Genomic DNA, 21,657 nt, shown 5'->3' on the forward strand with positions numbered 1-21,657 from the left:
ATCAATAGTTTATCCTTTTTTAATCCAAATTATAATTGTAAAATAAAAATATATTTGATATTCTGCAAGTAAAATACATTTATCATATGTATTTCAGTTACTATAAATGAAATATTTTAACATTTAAATGTATAATGATTAAATTTTCATGCACAATCAGTATATATAATAAAGTTTGAGTAACAATTCAATAGTCTCTAAATCGCTTTTAGTCAACAATATCATCAATCATATAGAACAAATCAATCATTTCCCTCTACCATTTTTCCATTTCTAAGCTAACTTTTTATTCTTAGCACACTTTGCTATAAATTTTGTCAATAAAACTGAAAATTATAAGCGTAATGTAAAACTCAAATCCTTAAAATTAGTAAAATTTAATTTTCTTAATTTTTCACACTCGATAAATTATGGATTCACTGGCATGAATAAATTGTTTTAAAAGTAAATCTATCAAAAATATCATTAAACATCTATTCAATCGACATTAATATAATACGTTAATTGAATTAATATATTTCTTAAATTTATATTTAAAAATAAATAAATTTATCAATAAAAATTGTCTGCATTATTATTAAATTATTAATTTGTATGAAAGTACAACACTTGTGTATACGCGGGAACCTAAATTGAGTAACAAATTAAATTCAACAAACACTCCTGAAAATTACTATGCACGGAAACAATGTCAGGTATGTATAAATTATATTGTTAGTTCAGTGCTTAAATTAATCATTACCCTTGGGTCATAACACTGTTGGTCATAGCAAAGTTAGGTAGACAATGTTTAACTGTATATAACTACCTATGCATAGATTTATGTATAATTCGTTCTTAACGACAAATTAATTCTTACTTCAACATGTCAGACGTCCTAAAAATTGTACAATTGTCAAAACCCAGAAGTGTAATAATTATAATATCAACTTAATATATGAAATTAATTTTTAAAAAGTATGCTTTTAGGTGCTATAGATATTTGATGAATATCCTAGTAAGACGCCTCACAAACTCTGTTGATGACCAAAAGATAAGATTCTTTTTTCAATAAAACAATATTGAGAATCGCTCTTAAATATTTGCCACAAAAAATCTAGCGCCACCCTTTTATACTTTTATCATATTGTAGCGAGGAATACACAGAAATCGACGATATTGAATAAAATAAGAGTGTGGTTTCTTTTTTTTCTTTGGTACAATTTTCAAATAAAATAAATTCTGTTTAAACAAATTTAACTCATCTAAAAACATCCAGGATGCGCTTGATTTTTAAATGTTTTTAGTTTGAGATTTATGTTTAAATAATTTAAAAGTAAAATGATCACTTCTCGTATAATGATTGCACACATAAAATGAACTATAGTTCTCCCAAAGGAAATGTCTGTAAATTGTTGATACGAATTGATACTGACATTAATGATAGCGTACACACAAATCTCGGTTAACAACTATAGGACTCTAGAGAATAAGTAGTTATTCTATAATATGCCAACAACATCCTGGTATTTAAAAATTCTAAAATACGTATCAAAAATGCTTGTTTATTAAAATTGTACTTTTTAATTACGTTTTTAAATATTTCAAAACATGGGTTCTCTACTGAAGCAATTTATATTGATTTAAATAAAAAAGTTGAAAACCTCTAATTTATAAGAATTAAATAAACAGAATTATATGTTTTTATAAGTGAGAAAGAGGTTTGGGAGGCTGTGGCATCAATGAAAAAGAATAAAGCAGTAGAACCAGTAGTAGTATAGAATATATTAGGCAATGTTGACATAAGGTAATCGATGGAACTTTTAAATAAAATCTTATTAAAAGGGAAAATTCCAAATGAATGGAGGAATAGTATTGTGGTGCTGATATTCAAAGGTAAAGATGACATACAGGAGTATGGAAATTATAGAGGCATAAAGCTTATGAGTCATAGTATTGAAAATTTGGGAAAAGGTAATAGATAATAAAATAAAAAATGAGACATTGGTATCTAAAAACCAATTTGGATTTATACCTGAAAAGAGTCAGCAATGGAGCCAGTATTTTGTGTGAGGCAACTAATAGAAAAGTTTAAATATTGACGAGGATATAAGATACAGGATTAAGTGCGGCGTCTTATACGATAAAAGAATTTTAATGAGACTGAAAGGTAAATTCTACAAGACTGTAGTGAAGCCAGCTATGATGTATAGTTCAAAGTGTTGGGCGGTTGATAAGAAAGTAGAGCAAAGAATAAGTGTAGCAGAGATGAGAATGCTTAGATGGATAAGTGGAGTGACTAGAGAAGATAGGATAAGGAACGAGCATATAAGAGGGAGTATTAGTATAGCGTCAATCGTGGATAAAATACACTTAGATGGTTTGGTCATGTTATGAGGAGAGAAGAATTGGAAGCTGTAAGAACAGTTATAGAAATAAATGTTGAAGGAAGAAGAGGTAGAGGATGACCAAAAAAAAGATGGAGAGATGCTATTGAATGTGATATGCGGACAGCTAATGTGAGCGTAGATGATGTAGGATATCGTGTCAAGTGTAAGTTTAGTATAAAGGTGGCCAACCCCAAGTAGTTGGGATTAAGGCGAGGAAAGAAGAAGAAAAAGATATTTTTTTATAAAATTACAACATTGATTTTTGAAGTTAAGAGGACAAGTTTCGTTTTTTTTTTTTTTTTTTAGTGATAAATTATTTAACATACAATTTAGGAAAAATCAAATAATAACAAATAAAAAACTTGTCCTACAATTTAATAGAATACGAATTAGCAATTTTTATAATAATAATACGTATATTAATGTTTATAGATTAGTCCAGCTTCAGTAACAGTGAGCTTAAATGGTCAAGCTGAATTGCGATGCCTAACATCTTCGAACGATGGATCACATTCTATTACGTGGTATAAAGACGGGCGCGTTGTGGCAGGAGGAGCTCAAAGAGACGTACTTAAGTTAATTTCAATAAGCCGGTCAGATTGTGGTATATACCAGTGTTTAGTACACAGAAATGACGGAGAAACAGCTCAAAGTGCAGCCACGGTATACCTAGGAGGTAAGATTCAATTTTTTATAAGTATCATAAACATTTAATCAATACTATTAAAATTTTTTTTATTATTTCTTATGCTTATTCAATAAATGAATTTTTACTCAATAAACTTTCATACTACATCCATAGGTACCATTAAAATAAAATGCCGGGAATGCTTAATTAATATCCTCCTAAAAATATTTCAATGTCTTCTTCTTCTTCTTCCTCGCATTAATCCCAACTACTTGAAGTCGGCCACCCTAATCCTAAACTTCCACTTGACACAATCTCCCACATCATCTACGCTCACATCAGCTGTCCACATATCGCATTCAATAGCATCTCTCCATCTCTTTTTGGTATTCCTCTACCTCAAAAATATTTCTATATTACAATAAATATTATATATATTGATACGTAGCTGAGAATTAAATTAAATATACTGTTTAATTTACTATTTTTTTTTTCACTATTAAAATTCTATAAGTAAAGTTTTAATTATGAATTTATTACAAATAGATGCTCCACCTATTATGGAATACACTTTTATTGAACAGACTTTACAACCAGGACCTACCGTGTCTCTAAAATGCAGTGCATCTGGAAATCCTACACCTTCCATGACGTGGTTTTTAGATGGTTTTAAATTGCCAGATCATCCTAGGTATGAAATGTATTTTTTTACTAATATCTCATTAAAATTTTTGATAATTATGTTAGTTGATATCTAAGCCGAATACAAATATAACTTTATATAAATATAAATATAAATAAAAATCATAATAATGTAGTATTTTATTACTCTCTTCAGTTCTGTACCTCATACTGATATTTTATTCAAATACATGGGAAATATTTCAAAGAAATAAATCTTTACAAAATAGCGAATAGTGAATTCTTTTATTCGGTTAAATACACTTCTAAAAGAATCAACTGGTCGTGTAAAATTTTACATACATTTTACACGCGAATAATCCATAAAAAATAAGTATACCTCAGTGATGAATAATAGTAAGCAAAAGATAATGACATATTTTACATGTGACTATTCATATTTTACATAATATTACTAAAATACTTATCAATCACAATTTACGTCTGTCAAATACAGATAATGGTAAATTCTTTATTGTTATTATTATTTTTTAACATATCAAGTATATTACACTTTGTTAAAATAAAATGAATTTTTACGTTTTTAAATGTTACTGATTGTATGAATTATAAAATTACAAATTTTTAAAACATATTTAGGTACGTGATTGGTCAATACGTGACGTTACATGGTGATATAGTTAGCCATCTTAATATTACTCAAGTGTCAGTTGAAGATGGAGGAGAATATACATGTAGTTCCACAAATCGTGCTGGATCTACTTCTCATTCAGCTAGACTCAATATCTACGGTTAGTTTCAATTAAGATTATACTTTATAATATAATATACGCTAGCAACAATGAATTTCGAGGTAATACGATATCATTATGCCTAACTATAATAACTCCGCGACTAAGGTTACAATGTCCTTAAATTTCATGTTAACTTATATACAATAACTAATGGTGAACAGTGAATGCCATCAATTTTTCTTTTTCATTATAATATAGTATAGTACTTAAAGATGACTAACTTGTTTCAAGCATAATAACATTAAGTTTTTATCGCTAGTGTGTGAATGATCAGTTATAATTAACAAATTAAGCGCACAATTCAACTTATTTACAGGCGATCCATTTGTAAGATCTATGTCCAAAATTACGGCAGTAGCTGGAGAAAACCTGAAAATTAAATGCCCAGTTGCTGGATATCCTATAAATGAAATCCGATGGGAGAAAGGTAAGAAAACTAAAAATATTTTAATGTTAAATTATAATCATGTATTTGTACCTGAATTCCGACACTCGTGAAGACGGAAAAGAGCTGCCCGAGGACTTAAGACAGAAAACAGACTTAACGCTGGGTGTACTTACAATACTCTCCGTGCAAAAAGGCATAGATGCTGGTTCATACACGTGCATAGCCAACAACAAACAAGGACATTCTGCTAAAAGAACGACCACTGTAGACGTGATCGGTAAGTCGAGAAAATTTTAATGTTTAGTAACAAATATATTCTATACAGTATATAGCTGCACTTCGGCAGTGCCGTTCAAGGAGCCCTTAGTTGTGACCTAAGAATAATTGAGAAGAATAACGATAACTGTGAGAGTAGTTTGAATAGAGGTTTTAGGTTTATATTATTAACACGAAGAAAAAAAGGTATAAACCATGATTGGAAAAAAAAGAAAGAAAACGGAACAAAACTTCATGAGGTAGAATTCAGGTTTTTTTTTTTAGACCAGAGAAAATGTTCATGTGTATTTGTATGTACTTGAAGCGATAATTCGAAAATCCTGTGTCAGCCACAGTTATCAAAAGTAATAGAATTCGACACTACTTCGCCTTTAAAAGAAAACGAAACTTAAATAAACCCATCTTAGTCGATTGTCTATATTATTTGACATAGACATGTTCTCTTTGTATATTTTACCCTTCACGTTTAGAATCTTCTGGGAATACTCTGTACCGGAGGCTTTAAATTACCTACACAGAGATGTATTCTTTTTTTCAAAGATGTCCTGCATGGATAAATAAAATTAAAAAAACACAATACTCACATTGCTTCCTTCGACAGTATACCAATAAGTTCCAGCAGGATACAAAAATACTATAAATATTTTTCAAAAATTAAGTTTATATTATTGCGTTATACATGTATAACATCTTGATGACCATTATTATATTATTTAGTATTAGTTAAAATTATGCTCTAGAATATAATGTATTCAACATAATAGCAGATATGATATTATATTATTTGATCAACATATTTTTTAAATTGACATTCAATGCGATTTCATTGGTTACAACATTTTTAATTGAACTTATAGTATAGTTTAATTTTCGAACAAGTTTTTGCAATTTAATTGAAGAAGTATTTTCAAGTCGAGACATCTATTGAAAAACCGTGACATTGAGATTTTATGTTAAGTCTACTGGTATTTATAGTAATTTCCGTTACCAGTGTTTGTTAGTAAAGAATGGAGTTGAACTTTACTTATTACCGTTTAAAGCATAACGGTAATATTTGCCACGAGGAGTAGTTACTTATCTAGACTATTTTATTTTCCTCGTAGAAACATAACCAAATAAATTTTTTTCGACTTATAAGTCAATATAAAGTTATAAGTCTTCAAAATAGCTCCGATTTCAATGTGTATAGCCTTTTTTTAGGATTATCTTGGACTGTTCAAGCACAAAATTCGATTTAAGTAATGGAGAATTCAAAAATGAAACTATTTTACATTTTTTTAAATTTTTCGGTCGTATAAGAATTTTTCTTGTTTTTGAATCATTTTAAATTTTTTTACTAGCTTATTTATGCAAAAATTACTTTTTTTTAGTAGTATTAGGTATCATACATATTTAATATGTAATCTTTGTTATATGTTATGTAAATATTCATAGGCCCTATCTGGTTGGTGTCGGTAGCCTGAACTTCCAAAAATGATAAAAATTACTTTTATATAAAAAAAAAAATTATATTAAGGAAGAAATAAGTTAGATTAGACTTGCCTAATATTTTGTTCTAATCATGCCAATCAAAAAATTGTGTTTGAAATATAGTATTTTTGAAATTTAAAATATATTTTGAACTATTAATAATACTTTTATTACAAAATCAAGTCAATAAATACATTTTTTTTTTTTTAATTTTGTAGTACAATTTTTTGTTTTAATGCATTTTAATAGAGTTTTTTTTTTATTTTAATGTAATTTTATAGTACATATATTTATATTTAAATGTGATTTTTCTTTAAAACTTAAATATTGAGGAATTTTTGTTAGGCAATTTTAGGAGTTTTTAAGGGCATTTTTAAATGTTTCTTAGGACATTTAATCACGGGCCCTAAAGTGTTAAGTTAATGATTAGTCCAACCATATGACCTTTAAGTATATTTAAAACTTATATAGATATTGCTAGTTTTCTTTTATTTCTCTCCGATGTACATAAAGCAATAGTGCTTGATCAGGCAAAATCACTAATGGAAAAACAAATTGCTTCCCTAGACCGTTCAAATATTCGGTGTGCCGTGAATTTTAAGTACGTTTACCTGTTGACTGTATGTAAGATTTTGCGTGTTAAATGCAAATAGCTGTTTTCGTTCATTCCCTGGAGAAAAGAACTGCTCCAAATAATCTGAACCGCCTTTTCCGGGAACACATGAAAATTTCTTCAAACGGCAAGAAAAAACGTTATATATTTATACAAAAGTCGCCGTGACTGTCTTAAACCTTTCTCTATATTATTAACGATTCTGACTTATTTTATATATATATAGACTTGGACTTTTCGTGATTAAAAAAGTTTGAGTAAAATCGTCAACTCGTTATGGTTACATTTAGTTCGTATAAGACAACAAATATTGTTAACAATGAATTTCTTATTTAATTCGATTTCACAAAAATTAATTTAACAATTATTTTTGCGATCAAAATACTACTGAGTAGAAATGAAATAATTTTAAACAAATGGATACATAATTATTATCTTTTAATTTTTCAAACTTAATTTACCTGCAAATCAATTGTACCTTCTAAAAAAATTAATCCTTAAGAATTAATGATTCAAGTATGTATATTAGTATATTGTTAGTAAAGTACATTTATTAATTTAATAGAAATAATTAGTAGAGAATATATATCAACTATTTAATAGTAAAAATCGTTTGTTCGATTATTTATTATTTGAAGAAAATTTATTCTCATTTATAAACAAGAGTCACATATTAATTATTCAACGAAAAACAATTTTCAAATTTTCAAATTGTACTCAATATCTCAAAACTTTAGACAGATTTTACACATTTTAAATTTAGCTTACAAATTTTTTTTCAGCAAAGTGTTAATAAAACCGGAATTGTAATTTTAAAAAGAATCTAATCATGTTTAATTTTTGTATACTGTACTTCACTATCATTTAATTATTTACCAGAAAATTCCAAACAAGTATATTAGTAGAAAAGCTAAAAAAATGAAAACAAATTATTTATTATATATTAGTCATTACAGTGATAATATGTTACTAATAAATTGTTTATTAATTTTGATGAAGTGCAAATCCTCAAATTGCGTGTTTACATAAATTCAAGTTTCAACTTGATAAAAAACATAAGTATTATTTATTGAAGTAAAGTATTAATAAAATAAAGTTGCGTTATTGCTTCATCGAAATTTATTTGTACTATTAAAAAACACATAAATAGTTCTTATGTCAATAGTATTTAAAAAAATACATTTTTCTAATAGTGCCTATTTTACTGTGAAATTTATGTTCGTGTAAAACGATTAAAATAATTATTAAAACGTAAGCCGCACCTAATATAATTGGGCCGCTTACCCTGTGACAGCAGCAGAGGACAATAACCAAGTTCTTGTTAAAATCTTATCATTACTCATATCAGGTTGGTAGATATGAAAATTATGTGGGTTCTAGTTAGCACCGTTATCCTGCAAGTAATTTAGAGAAGAAAGCAGTTAAAATTGCAGTGTCTCGTATAACATCTCCCATTTCATCCCTCTTGCCATGTCTGACAATTACAAATTACACGACAACGCATTTTCTAAACCTAATTCGTTTATAACAACACACGTACAAAGTCAATATAGTACAAAATATTTCCTTTACTAATCGAATCTCAGTACTCATAAACCGCAAACCATACGATTAATGATTTTTATTTTAAGATTATACAAATGGCCAGTAGTAATACGGTAATCATTAAGTAAACGGAATACATTAAATTTTCATAAAAAAAAAATATCGTTTTAATAAAACTAAATAGTAAATATAAAGCGTTTGTTCGAATTAACGATGGAAGTTACTGGGTTCGTTAAATAGAAATTGAAATAAAATAGATAATTTACTTGTAAATTGTGGGTATTGAGTTATTTTCATTGTAAGTGCGTATCATCTATTTCTCTTTTCCTTGGAGTTAAAACACTTATAAAGACAAACTCGGAAGCTAAATGTTCTGTTTTTATGTTCCGTTTCTGCTATTGGATGAAAGAGTATTAAAACCGTAAGACGAGTCAAGTACTCAAAAGCGATTGGACACTAAAAAGGTCTTACGAGTGTATAAATTAGAAGCATTTGACGGCTTACAGTGTTTCGATTACTTATAAAATGATTACAATACGACATAATATTGGAACCATATTCAATAACTCCTATTCATATAATTTACATGAAAAAACTCAACAAGAATAATTGTTCGCTCGTAGTAATTATCTGGTGACGACAACTAAGTCACTAACTATACTTGAGTAGATGTAATTTGGAACGAGTATCGAATACGTCATCACTCTAGTGGAGGGGATGGGTGTAATTTTCGGTTAGAGTAACAAATAGGCTTCGGAAGGACCCGGTGTGGTTGAGTTACATAAAGTTGGTACACACGTAACGTTAAATTATTTAAAACGGGATTTCAGTGCCTCCACGGCTTAGCGCGCTGCCTACAGAACGGACAGTGAACGTCGGCGAACGGGCCAGCATCACGTGCTCAGTCATTAGCGGTGACCTACCGCTGACAATAACGTGGTCCAAAGACTATCCGGGTGGTCCGTTGGGTCCGGCCGCAACGGTTACCCGGGTGGACAATTACAATAGCGTACTGGCTTTCGAGACGCTAGGGCCGCAACACGCAGGAAACTATAGCTGCGAGGCCGGTAACCACGCGGCTCGCCGACTGGTCACTCAACGATTGATAGTCAATGGTAAACAAGTAAAAGAAAAGTGTAATGCGTTGATCGAAATGTTTTTTATTCAAATATAATAGTTACATTTTTATCGTTTTAAAGCATATTAAAAATTTTTAATAGAATTTTCTTGATATTAAGTAATTACTATGTAATTATTAATTTTGTTAGTTTACATAATTAGATGTTACTGCCGATGCTGTTTTCGAAACGTGTACTTTTTTATTATAAATATTTATATTTAAATGAATACGTATTATTTTAATAATAATTTTATCTAGTTTCCATTTATATTACTGTTCTTATTAATTAAATATTGTGCCATGGTTTGATTTTTAATTTTTCCTTTTTTAATGATTTATACTTTGTTTTTCCTGTCACAGTACCTCCCGTAATAGAACCTTTTTATTTCCCTGGAGACGGCCTGGTTGAAGGTACCCGAACTAGGGTCGTGTGCGGCGTCAGTCACGGCGATCCTCCGTTGAGCATAACTTGGCTCAAAGACGGCGTGCCCGTCACCGAATTGGCGGGCCAACAATCGTCAAACTTGGACGCCGCCACCAACATCAACGACGAATATGTCAACGGTGTCGGTGGCGGCGTGTTAGTGTCCGCACTCGATTCGTACTCAAGTTTGCTCAGCATTCCCAAGCTCACACGACATCATACCGGCCGGTATACCTGTCAGGCCCAGAACCCCGCGGCCCAGGCAAGGTACACGGCTGCGCTTCAAGTGAAAGGTAAGTGTGCGCGGTAAACAAGCATCCCCAACCACTGACTGATAATGTTAATTAGCCTATCTGTTATACGACAACTCATTGCCTATTCACTACTATATTGTACACTATTGCATTCGACACACGCTAAAAATGCACTTGAACAGCTAATTGCATCAATGTTTTATGGATGGTTTTTTTAACTCGAATAGGATCGTATAAACCACATAGGCGCAATTTCAAAAACTATTTTGCACGGAAGGAAGAAATTTCTCTCCATACAAAATATTATTTTAATTTTTAGGTAGTACAATGGAAAAAAATTTGGGGATACTCAATCCCTTCCATCTCTCTCCCAGATTGCGTCTATGGTGAAGAAACGTTTTATAATATCAGATACATCTATAAGGATTATAATATACAGACAATAATCTTATATCAACTTTTAGTGTGTTCAAAGCTTCACCTTCTAAAATATGTTTTGAATCATCAAATACAATCAAACCAAATATCATAGTTGAAGCGTGATTTCTACTTAATGAATACATTATTTTCTCGTTGACACGTATAAAATATATTATTAAATAATTATGTTCTTATTGTATCTTAAAAATTACTTATTTCTTCAAGATGTAATAACAAAATTTATTTTTTATATTTTGTTACAACATTTTTCTATTATCTTAATAGTTATCATACTCGGAAACAAATTTCTTATCGACAAGACTAAAAAACCCACCACAATTTATTTCAACTGAAATAATGAAAAATGTTTCATGCTTCAACAAACTGTTTTGTTTTTTCAATCATCATATCCATTTTCACTTAGTCATTTTGTTGAAACAGTGTTGCTCGGCTTTTGCACTATTATTGTGTTGTTTTCACTTGTAAGAGTATAACCAAAACTAAAAAAAAACATACGATACGATAAACGATCAACGTTAATTACGGAATCACTAACATAAATTAACGATCAATAATATAGTAATTAAATTTAATCGAATTCAAAAAGTATTTTTTTAATATCGTCGTCTCTATTTCAAAACTGCGTACCTCATTTTTCGGAAAATCAGTATTTGCAATATCGACACATATTTAAAGCGTTTTTGGAACCAGAATCTTATTATATTACTATTATTTATAAACTAAATTTTTAAATATCCTTAGTTACAAAGAGAACTACAAAATACTTCTAATAAATTAGTAAGACTTTTTAAATTTGGCACCGTTCTTGAAATTTTGAATAAAACAAGCTTACTCTTCCCCATAGACCTATAAATAAGGGACAAGTTTAGATTGATAAACCAGAAGACAAAATGAGGGGTGGAGAGTGGCATTGCTCAAACTATCTTTTTTTTCTCACTACCACCCATCATAAAAGATAACAATAATGCGAAAACTAGGTTTTTCTCTCTCACTCTATATTGTCCCCGAGAACCAATTACAAGGTGGTGTGGTGAGCGCAGTCCATTCGTTTATATGACTATTCTTTCTCCGTAAAGTACTAAAAAACTTAATATATATAAATACAGTATAAAGCAAATGCTATAATAATGATCAGTTATACATCTTTCTATTCCCCGAATATAACATACTACAGGGGGCAGGTTGGGTTTATTCATTCACATGTTAAGGAGTAAAAGATGCTTCTTGGGTAGGCCAATGATGGACGGGACGGGTATTAAGGCCTGCTTGCATCACAAATGAAGAAATCACAAGAAAAATCTCGTGGCCCTGGCATCTCGTTGTCATCCTTTATGGCCTGCCCCTCACCTATGGTCAAAATATGTCTTTCTATGGTAAATAATGAATTATTTTCATATATAACACTGCCAAAATAATGTCACATTTTGTTAGTCCTAGTGATAATCGACGAATAAATTGTTAATGATTCAAGTTGTTTTCTAAAATATAAATAATAAAATAAGTAGTGTTAAAGAAGCCATAAAGGATGATTCTATGATATTTTGAAAAAATATTTAGCAAAATAATAATAACAAAAAAACCGTTTAAGATAAGTGCGGCCAACATTTTCATATTTTTATATAATTATACTGAAGTATTTTATACATACTTTTCTCTTACTCCTCGTCTAACTTTGCAATTTATTTGAAGTTCAAAATTACAAATATAAAATGTTTTTATAAATTTGATCGTAATCAGTCAGTTTACCTGTAAATAATTAACTTCTATACTATAAGTACTTGAAAACTACACATAAATATTTCGTTACAATTAATACTAAAAATAATGATAAAATTTGGTAAATAGCACTATCTAACCTTATGCATCACCAGTTATGTTCATATATCATTCACAGGTAAAACAAGCACTTGTTTTTTTAAATTTATTTTCTCTTATTGGATAAATTAACATTTTTCATAAAAATGGAGGAAGTGAATCAAACCTCTATTGTATTCGAAATAAATTAATAAAACAGTGTTCCAAAAAGTTTTGTAATTTTTTTTAGGTGTTTTATTTTTTTTTTATTCAACACAATTTATATTTACGGGCTGTCACCAACAGTATCAGTTTAATAGCCTAAAGTACATTGCGTTGTACACAGTGTGTACATAGTTTCATGAAACTTTAATAACTTTTTTACGACCAAATTTGATTCACTTCATCTATATAACTTTTACTATGTCACTTTTTCTCCTTTCTTTTGTCATTTTCCATTAATAGCGTTTGCACATTTTCTACCGCTATTATTTTGTTTAATACACAAAATTGTATTTATAGGTGAATCTAGTAGTATTCATAAACTTGCACTATAAATTTTAGAAATTTTCACTAACATAAAAGTATAGCTGTGTATAGTAAGATAGTTATATTTTTTTTTAATAAAACTTTTTTAACAAAGTTTAAATAAAATAATATTTTAAGTTATTTTGATTAAAAAGTCGTTATAAATTTCACGATACATTTATTTTTATTATTAATAAGGAATTCTACCAAATGATAAAAAAATTTTATGTATGTAATGTGATTGATAATAATTATCAATATTTTAATGAACATTAAATGTTTTATTTTTAAATTGTTAAAGTTGTCTATAATAAAATATTAAAATAAATGAATTCATTAATAATTTTCATAAAAAATATATAAATATTGTTACAAAACAGCATCTAATAATAAATGTTTCCTTATTAAATTTTTAATTAGAAATTGAGCATGTTTTTTATTTAATGTATAAATAAAACTATATCATTACTACTTATAAAAAGTAATGAAATATCTTGTTTTATTTTCCTAAAAAAATAAGACATTATTATGATATTTTTTTGCACGTTTGAATGCATTTTTTTGTATCTGTTTAATGTAGTTTTTATGGTATGTGATATTTATATTTAGTTTCTAGTTAAATGTAACGCCCTTAAGTCAGTAAAGATGTTCTTTTTAAAATAATAAAATATTTTATTTTACTTGAACTTATCATAAACTCTTGAAGTACTGAAGTTATTGTTAAAAATGTAAAACATTTGTAAACCACAAAAGGCTTATAGTTGGTTGTAAATTTAAAAAACATTGTACTTATATCAGTATAATAATTTAACCTTACAGTATTTATATAATTAAGACAATATTATTAGTAATTATTAATTACTAATAATGTGATACAATTTTTAACTTAATTATAAAATTTAGATGCTTTTATAAAAGCAATTCAATTGATTAAATTTCACACTATTTTACTATTTTTTATAACTTATATTTACTTAATCTGCAAATATTAAGACAGATAGTATTTTAATTTAATTTAGGTACAAATTTAGTCGTAAAATTGTTTAATAATTCAAGTCTCATAACTTTATGACATGAACTTAGGTAAATTATTAAACTGACGAAACAATTATTATTGGTTATGATCATAACAATTATTGTTGGTATTTCAAGAGTTGCAAATAAGCTATAAAACAAAAAATCATGTACGAAAATATTTTTCAATTTTTTTAAAAACAGTTCCACCTAAATGGACAATCGAACCAGTCGATGTGGATATTGAACGAAACCGACAATTGATAATAAATTGTCAAGCAGATGGTGTACCTACACCCACAGTATTATGGAAAAAAGCTACAGGTTAGAATATATTTGTTTTAACTTCTATAATTATGTCTGTTTTTAACTTACATTTACAAATCTATATGTGCATCACAGATTATGCCATGATTCTTCATATTGTCCATTAAAATTTATTAGAATGGAGTTTTAACAAAATTTAAACGAATTTTATTAAATTAATTTTTTTAGGCAAAATTAATATAATGATATCTTAATAATATCAGCTATTATTAATAAATTCTTTAAATAGACAAATACTAACTTTTTTTCTAGGGACTAAATCCGGTGATTATGAGGAACTCAAGGAAAAGTCACATACAAAAATCTTGAGCAATCATTCACTTTTACTACAAAATGTAAAGGAAGACAAACAAGGGTATTATTTGTGCCAAGCTTCGAATGGCATTGGAAACGCGATCGGTAAAGTAATTCAAGTAAATGTAAAATGTGAGCGATTCCATTCCTTTTAGTTATTTTCGTATAATAATAAATTATGTTTCTATAAAAAGCGTCTCCTCTGTTTTCTTCAACTACACGATTGGTCAATACAAAAGAAGGTGATACCGCTACATTACAATGTAATGTGACTGGAGATTATCCTATTGACGTTAAATGGTTAAAAAACGATAAAACAGACCAAATGGCTGCGAGCAAATTTCGGTAAGCTACAAAAAAAAATTACTTCTTTTTTAGATTCGATGCGAAGCTGAGAAGATATTAATTTTACTATGATGTGTTTGTATATATATTTCTATTTTATTATAAAAAAAAAAAAATTATAATGAAAAGTTAGTAATTCTGTTACATAAAATATTTAGATGAATAATGCATAATCATTTAAGTTTTCAATTTAATTTTAATATTTATAAGTTATGGTGATTTTTTTTATTGTTTATTTCAAGCCACACGGAACGCCAACAAATGTTTGGTGAAAAAATCGTTGCTTCTCTTCAAATAAATAATGTTCAGACAAGTGATGGTGGCTCATACGTATGTCAAGCGAGTAACATTTACGGCAAAGATCAACAATTAATACAACTTTATGTCCAAGAACCGCCAACTAAACCAAATAATATTAGGGTGCAAAGTGTATCTAGTACTACAATAAACGTACAATGGGAACACGATGGTGATCAAACTTCAAAGTACATTGTTCAACATAAAACTATCGATGGTAAATTTATAACTTTTCTTGATACATCAACTACAATATTTTTCTCGTTCATTGTATTTTTACGTCCCACATAAATTCAATGACATTTGATAGGTTGGTGGGATCCGACTGAAGTAAACAGTGGTGAAACCCGGACAGCAGTAGTGAATGGCCTCCAACCTGCCACTAAATATATGCTTAGGGTCTTTGCCGTTGGAATAGCTGGTTGGAGTTTACCCAGCGATGATATTACGGCAACTACAGACCCAGAAAGACCTAGTGGACCTCCTACGAGAATAGAAGTTCGTTCACTATCGTCAACTCAAATATTGGTTACTTGGGCACCACCAATAAAAGACCAAAGAAATGGCCTTATTTTGGGCTACAATGTCGGTTTTTTTGAAGCAAGGTTATAATTAATATAGTAGTAGGCCGTAACTTTATGTATATTACTTATTACTTGTACTAAATAAAATATTTTATATATAAATAAATATATTTTTTTTTAATTGAAGGGTTTGAGATAAGCCATTTTTTTTCATTTTTCAGAAGAAGCAATTTTATCAACATATTTTCACTGAAAGAAATAGTTAAATGTTTGTTCCTACATTAAACCTTCACAAATAATATAAATATAAAAATCCTTTTTATACTGAATTCCGCAGAAAAATATATTTATTCAAAATTAATCAAAAATTATTTTCTAAAAAAGTTGAACACCTGATTCTTGCACCAAACCCTTCAGTTATCTTTTATAAATAATCACATAATTTAAACGGTATAAAATAATTTTAATTTTTAATGAAATAAATAGCATGGAAACCATGTCTCACAACATGACAGCAGTTTTTGGAGATGGCGAAGATGGTGGAGAATTTATTTTAACCGATTTGTTAAAGTTTAAAAAGTATTCTATTGTAATTCAAGCATTCAACGAAGTCGGTAATGGACCATTATCTGATCCGACCACAGTTCAAACTATGGAAGATGGTAAGAAATAATGGCACTGAAATTTCCTCTAATCAAATCCATCGAATATTGTTGTTATGACTATTTATTTTATGATAATTTTTATTTATCAGTACCATCAAGTTATCCTGTAGAAGTTCGCTGTACAGCTCTGGGTTCTCAAACTTTACAAATGAATTGGCAACCTCCTGATACACAATATTGGAATGGAATTATACAAGGATTTGTAGTTACATATGATTCTATTGATAGAGGTGATTAAAAAGTTATCAATTTATTTTCATTTAACCTTTAATACCTAAAAATAACTGTTTAATTTTATCATAGATGACGAAATAGAAATAGGAAGTCGAAAAACTACATCTCCTAATATCATACTTATAGGATTACACAAGTATACGAATTACACACTAAAAGTGGCAGCATTCACTCGTATTGGAGTAGGAGAAAATTCAAAACCGATAACATGTAGCACTGACCAAGATGGTAAATTTTTTTATTTTAATAATTAAAATCAAACTAATAATTGTCTTTAGGTAATTATGCTTATAGAGCTTAAAAATTTTTATTTTTTGCAAATTTCAGCACCTGGCCCACCCGAAGAAATTAAAATTGCCATTGCTTCGGCCCAGTCATTAATAGTATCATGGGCGCCGCCAAAATATTCTAATGGTGTTCTTCTCCGATATAATTTGTACACTCGGTAATATTTACATATTTATTAACATAAACTATTAAATTGTTCATATAATTTACAACTATTTACTCAGTTTTTTAAATTTATGACACTATTAAAACATTTTGTAGAGTTTTAAATGGAGGTGAAGAATTAAATCATATGAAAAGAACGTTACCAAGTCATCAAACCACTTATGAAGCTAAAGGTCTACAACAGCAAGTAGAATACCAATTCTGGGTAACTGCTTCAACAAAAGTGGGTGAAGGCCAGAGTTCAAAAGTAGCCACACAAATACTTTCATCTTCCAGGGGTAAGCACACTAAAATATTTCCACACAGCCGAAATTTCACCTCACGTTAAGAAATTAAAATGAAATTGTGATATCAAATTTTCTTTATTATTTTTAAGTGTCGGAAATGTTGATAACTTAAAGATAACAACTTTACGACCTCAACTCCCATAAAAAAATTTTAAATCTCAAATAAAATGTGTAGTTAATAATGTAATCCAATAGATAATTATATTAATAAATAATTGATATTATAGTTCCAGCAAAAATTGTGTCATTTGGAAGTCTAATTGAACAACCTTGGAGAACTTCAATTAAACTACCTTGTTCAGCTGTTGGTCAACCAACACCAACAAAAAAATGGTTAAAAAATTTTAAGGTATTTCAATTTTGGGATGGTAACGTCCATGTTACTGAAACTGGTGATATGACAATAGCCTCCTTACAACGGCCAAACAACGACAATTATACTTGTCACGTAGAAAACGTTCATGGAGTTGACTCAATTATTTACCAAGTCATCGTACAAGGTACTACTAATTTATAATTCAAATATATTAAATAATCTTTGTAACCACTGTCTCAGATTGATTCTTATATACCATCAAAAACTTGTTGCTCCATTATAAACTAGTCTTTAAAAATGATAATAAAAGATAATAATTAAGATATAATAATACTATAAATTGATTGCAATAAAAAACGAAAAAAATAGATTAAACAAGTACTTCATTATATTGTTATAATTAAATAAAAACGAATTATTTATTGATTTACAGTTCCTCCTGAACCCCCTGTTTTATACATAGCAAAAACGACAAGCTCTAGTTTAGGATTTCATTGGAGATTATCCTCCAACGGTGATGCTCCTATCACAAGTTACACAATGACTTACCATTTGCTTCCCAGAGGCCCTTACAAGCAAGTTTCCATACCTAGACATTCAACATCATACTACCTTAATGTAAGTTCATCAATAGCAACTACATACAATCTATATAAATTTGTATATATAAATTAATATTTATTATTTAATGGTAAACGTAAATTTATAACTTACTATAAAATATAAAACCAACAATACAATATCACACGCCTTTATATTTATTTAATGAAGGTATAATTAGTTATAGTATTTAAAATATATTTTAATAGTTACTCGTAATAAAACTTAAGAATAAAATTTGATAATTTGTCATTAATAATAATATAATATGAGCATTCTTTTAAAAGGATTTAATATGTGGACAGACTTACCAAGTACATATAATTGCTAACAATAAAGTCGGCAGTTCGGCCCCAAGCGTAGTAATAACTGCAAAAACAAAAGGTAAAAAACCTGGTTGGCCGAAAAAATCATTATTCATTAAACCGAATTCAACATATTTAAGACTGAATTTAGAAACGTGGCCAGATAATGACTGCCCTATAACAAAATTCACCATTAAACACCGACCAATGCTTCAATCACACTGGACTACGTGTAAGCTACGCTTTATTAAAGTACTAAATCATTTTCATCCATAGAAATAATTAGTAAATAGAATATTTTTATAGCTTCGATGCGAAGCTGAGAGGATATTAATTTTACTATGATTGGTATTTTTGTGTATAATTTTTACCACTTTTTCTCAGCTCTCACCGAACCGATTTCTTTTAACGATACGTCAAAAGATCACAAATTATATTTAGATATTTTGAAGATGCTCTAGTAAATTTAATGTATATTTTAGCCACTGAAAACCTAAAAAATCAAAGAAAATTTACAATAACGGGACTTATACCAGCAACTGAATATCATATACAAGTAGAGGGTCACAATGCAGCTGGATCTTCTTTAGCCGATTACTATTTATTTACATTGACAGAAAACGGAGGTAATTATCATTACAAAGTAATATTATAATTAATTGATTTAAAAATTCTTAATTTAACTATTTTATTTAGAAGAACCACCACCGGAACTCATTGAAAAAAATCAAATAGCCCAAACATTCTACTATTTGGATTTGAGAACGGCAATTCCAATATTAGTTGTCTCATTAACCGTTTTATTATTGGCACTGATTGCTTTTATTTGTTTAAAAAATAGTAAGTAATAAAAATAATTAAAATTTTTCTAAAAAAAAATTAATCGATTGCACAATTATATTTATAATAAAAACAATAGAGCGCAATAATAGTCCAATAAATGTTAGGACTACACAAAACCGAAGAAATTTGGACAATCACAAATATTACGCCACCATACACAAAGTGGGTTTAACGAATTCTGAAAAAATACCAGGTAACTATCAAAAATCGATTTCTTTATAATTACACTTTCTGTTTAACAAATACATAAATTCTTTCATAGAAACATCAGCAGACATATCGCCTTATGCCACATTTCCAATAGACGAAGCTCAACACGGATCTATGCCCATGCTCCACAACTTAACTCTTAGACAACAATCAATCCACGAAAATTACGCTTCTTCTTCTCAGCCACAAAAAGTATTTTAAGTCTTTTAAATTTTAGTATTATTTTTAATGCTATGTAATTGTGTAACCAAATATGTGCATCAATAGTGTATTAGAATTTTTCAAATCCCACATATAAAATTTGGGGATGTAACATCATTTTTTAATATTTATTTTACAAATTTACAAACTTTCTGACCTTTTTTTTAGTTTCATAATCTGAAAATTTTAGAAAAACCTAATTTGTGACAAATTACCTCTGGAGTACACAATTACACTTTATGATAACATTAATTTCTTACACATAATTATAGTAACTTACGAAAATTAAAAATAATTTGAAATCAAAGCAAATAAAGTTACTTTGAAAATCACGTTAACAATAATTGATTTTCAATTATTATTATTTATATTATTATAATTATTATAATAATATAAAATAATTTATATATTATGTATAATATTATATGCACATAATAATATTCAATCATTATAAATAAATAAACTTTTTCTTAGATGTTCAAAAATAGACGCAGCAGGACACAACAGGATTTGTTTGAAAAACGTACGACTGGTCCTCGCATGGGAGATTCAGATTCAGATGTTGAACAAAATATAACTTCAAGTAAGCTAAAAATAACATGTTATTAGAACAAAACTATATTAATAAGCTACTAGCATTATGATGCAATTCAAAAACTGGTATTAGTAAATAATTTAAAATTTTTCAAAAGTTTTGTAATACCCTTAAGTAAAATATTTTTCTGTTTAGTCAACATATTTATTTACAGTTCAGAGTAGGGTAAGAAAAGGTAAGATAGCAAGGTTACGCTTCTACGATTTTTCCTGACTACTGTGAATGGATTTAAAACCTGAAATTTGCATGAGAACTGTTTAAATATCTAGCTTAACATTGCAAATTTTTTCAATCGTCTCTTACATATTCAAAGGAGCATAATATGATTTTTCCTGAAAATCGTCATTATTATCATCTTTCCCAGGATGAAATTAAATTACGAAAACGGTTTTAAAACTATTAACAAAATCAATTACAAAATAAATGAGTCCTTATGAACTAATAGGTATTAAGTAACACTTTTAGAATAATTTTTATGCTAGCTACCATGTTCTACTATACATGATTGATTTCAAGAAAAACTGAATATGTCATCTTACTTGATCTTCCCCTACAAGTTATGTTTTTTAATTAAGCTAGACGAATCTTTTTCACACTAGGTATGTGATCAAATCTTTGCTGTCAAACAACAGTTAATAGTTTTATATTTTAAATAAAAATTTCCAATTAAATATTATACAATTCAAATTTTAATTGTAGGTTTCATATATAGTAGAACACAATCAAGCACATCATCAGATATATCTCCACCGCCAACTGAACAAAAATCATTACCTAGAAGATCGCAGACCAGGTGCTACACACGCGTTGTAGTAATAACACAGTAATTTAATTAAATAAATTTACTCATTAAATTCTATT

At 28.5% G+C, this 21,657-nt stretch overlaps 1 protein-coding gene across 5 annotated transcripts in view; it reads left to right on the top strand.

Annotated features, from left to right (window-relative positions):
- Window positions 1-21,657, top strand: part of LOC126903303 (cell adhesion molecule Dscam2) — a 64,886-nt gene that overhangs the window by 42,819 nt on the left and 410 nt on the right. The window contains exons 6-30 of one of the 5 annotated variants that reach the window (XM_050681431.1): window positions 2,802-3,045; window positions 3,544-3,688; window positions 4,279-4,430; window positions 4,750-4,860; window positions 4,934-5,098; window positions 10,206-10,562; window positions 14,505-14,624; window positions 14,880-15,053; window positions 15,116-15,266; window positions 15,509-15,780; window positions 15,874-16,168; window positions 16,574-16,749; window positions 16,842-16,982; window positions 17,056-17,214; window positions 17,314-17,431; window positions 17,536-17,717; window positions 17,954-18,226; window positions 18,476-18,660; window positions 18,930-19,179; window positions 19,430-19,573; window positions 19,647-19,787; window positions 19,867-19,983; window positions 20,053-20,192; window positions 20,676-20,784; window positions 21,496-21,589. In XM_050681431.1, the coding sequence (XP_050537388.1) occupies window positions 2,802-3,045; window positions 3,544-3,688; window positions 4,279-4,430; window positions 4,750-4,860; window positions 4,934-5,098; window positions 10,206-10,562; window positions 14,505-14,624; window positions 14,880-15,053; window positions 15,116-15,266; window positions 15,509-15,780; window positions 15,874-16,168; window positions 16,574-16,749; window positions 16,842-16,982; window positions 17,056-17,214; window positions 17,314-17,431; window positions 17,536-17,717; window positions 17,954-18,226; window positions 18,476-18,660; window positions 18,930-19,179; window positions 19,430-19,573; window positions 19,647-19,787; window positions 19,867-19,983; window positions 20,053-20,192; window positions 20,676-20,784; window positions 21,496-21,589 (4,415 nt within the window). Of the gene's footprint in view, window positions 1-2,801; window positions 3,046-3,543; window positions 3,689-4,278; window positions 4,431-4,749; window positions 4,861-4,933; window positions 5,099-9,555; window positions 9,841-10,205; window positions 10,563-14,504; window positions 14,625-14,879; window positions 15,054-15,115; window positions 15,267-15,508; window positions 15,781-15,873; window positions 16,169-16,573; window positions 16,750-16,841; window positions 16,983-17,055; window positions 17,215-17,313; window positions 17,432-17,535; window positions 17,718-17,953; window positions 18,227-18,475; window positions 18,661-18,929; window positions 19,180-19,429; window positions 19,574-19,643; window positions 19,788-19,866; window positions 19,984-20,052; window positions 20,193-20,675; window positions 20,785-21,495; window positions 21,609-21,657 lie in introns of all 5 variants that reach the window. The other 4 variants (XM_050681432.1, XM_050681430.1, XM_050681433.1 and 1 more) reach the window with 4 other exon arrangements.

Source organism: Daktulosphaira vitifoliae, unplaced genomic scaffold, assembly GCF_025091365.1.
Source record: "Daktulosphaira vitifoliae isolate Bord-2020 unplaced genomic scaffold, ASM2509136v1 Scaffold_3, whole genome shotgun sequence".
Classification (NCBI taxonomy): Eukaryota; Metazoa; Arthropoda; class Insecta; order Hemiptera; family Phylloxeridae; genus Daktulosphaira; species Daktulosphaira vitifoliae.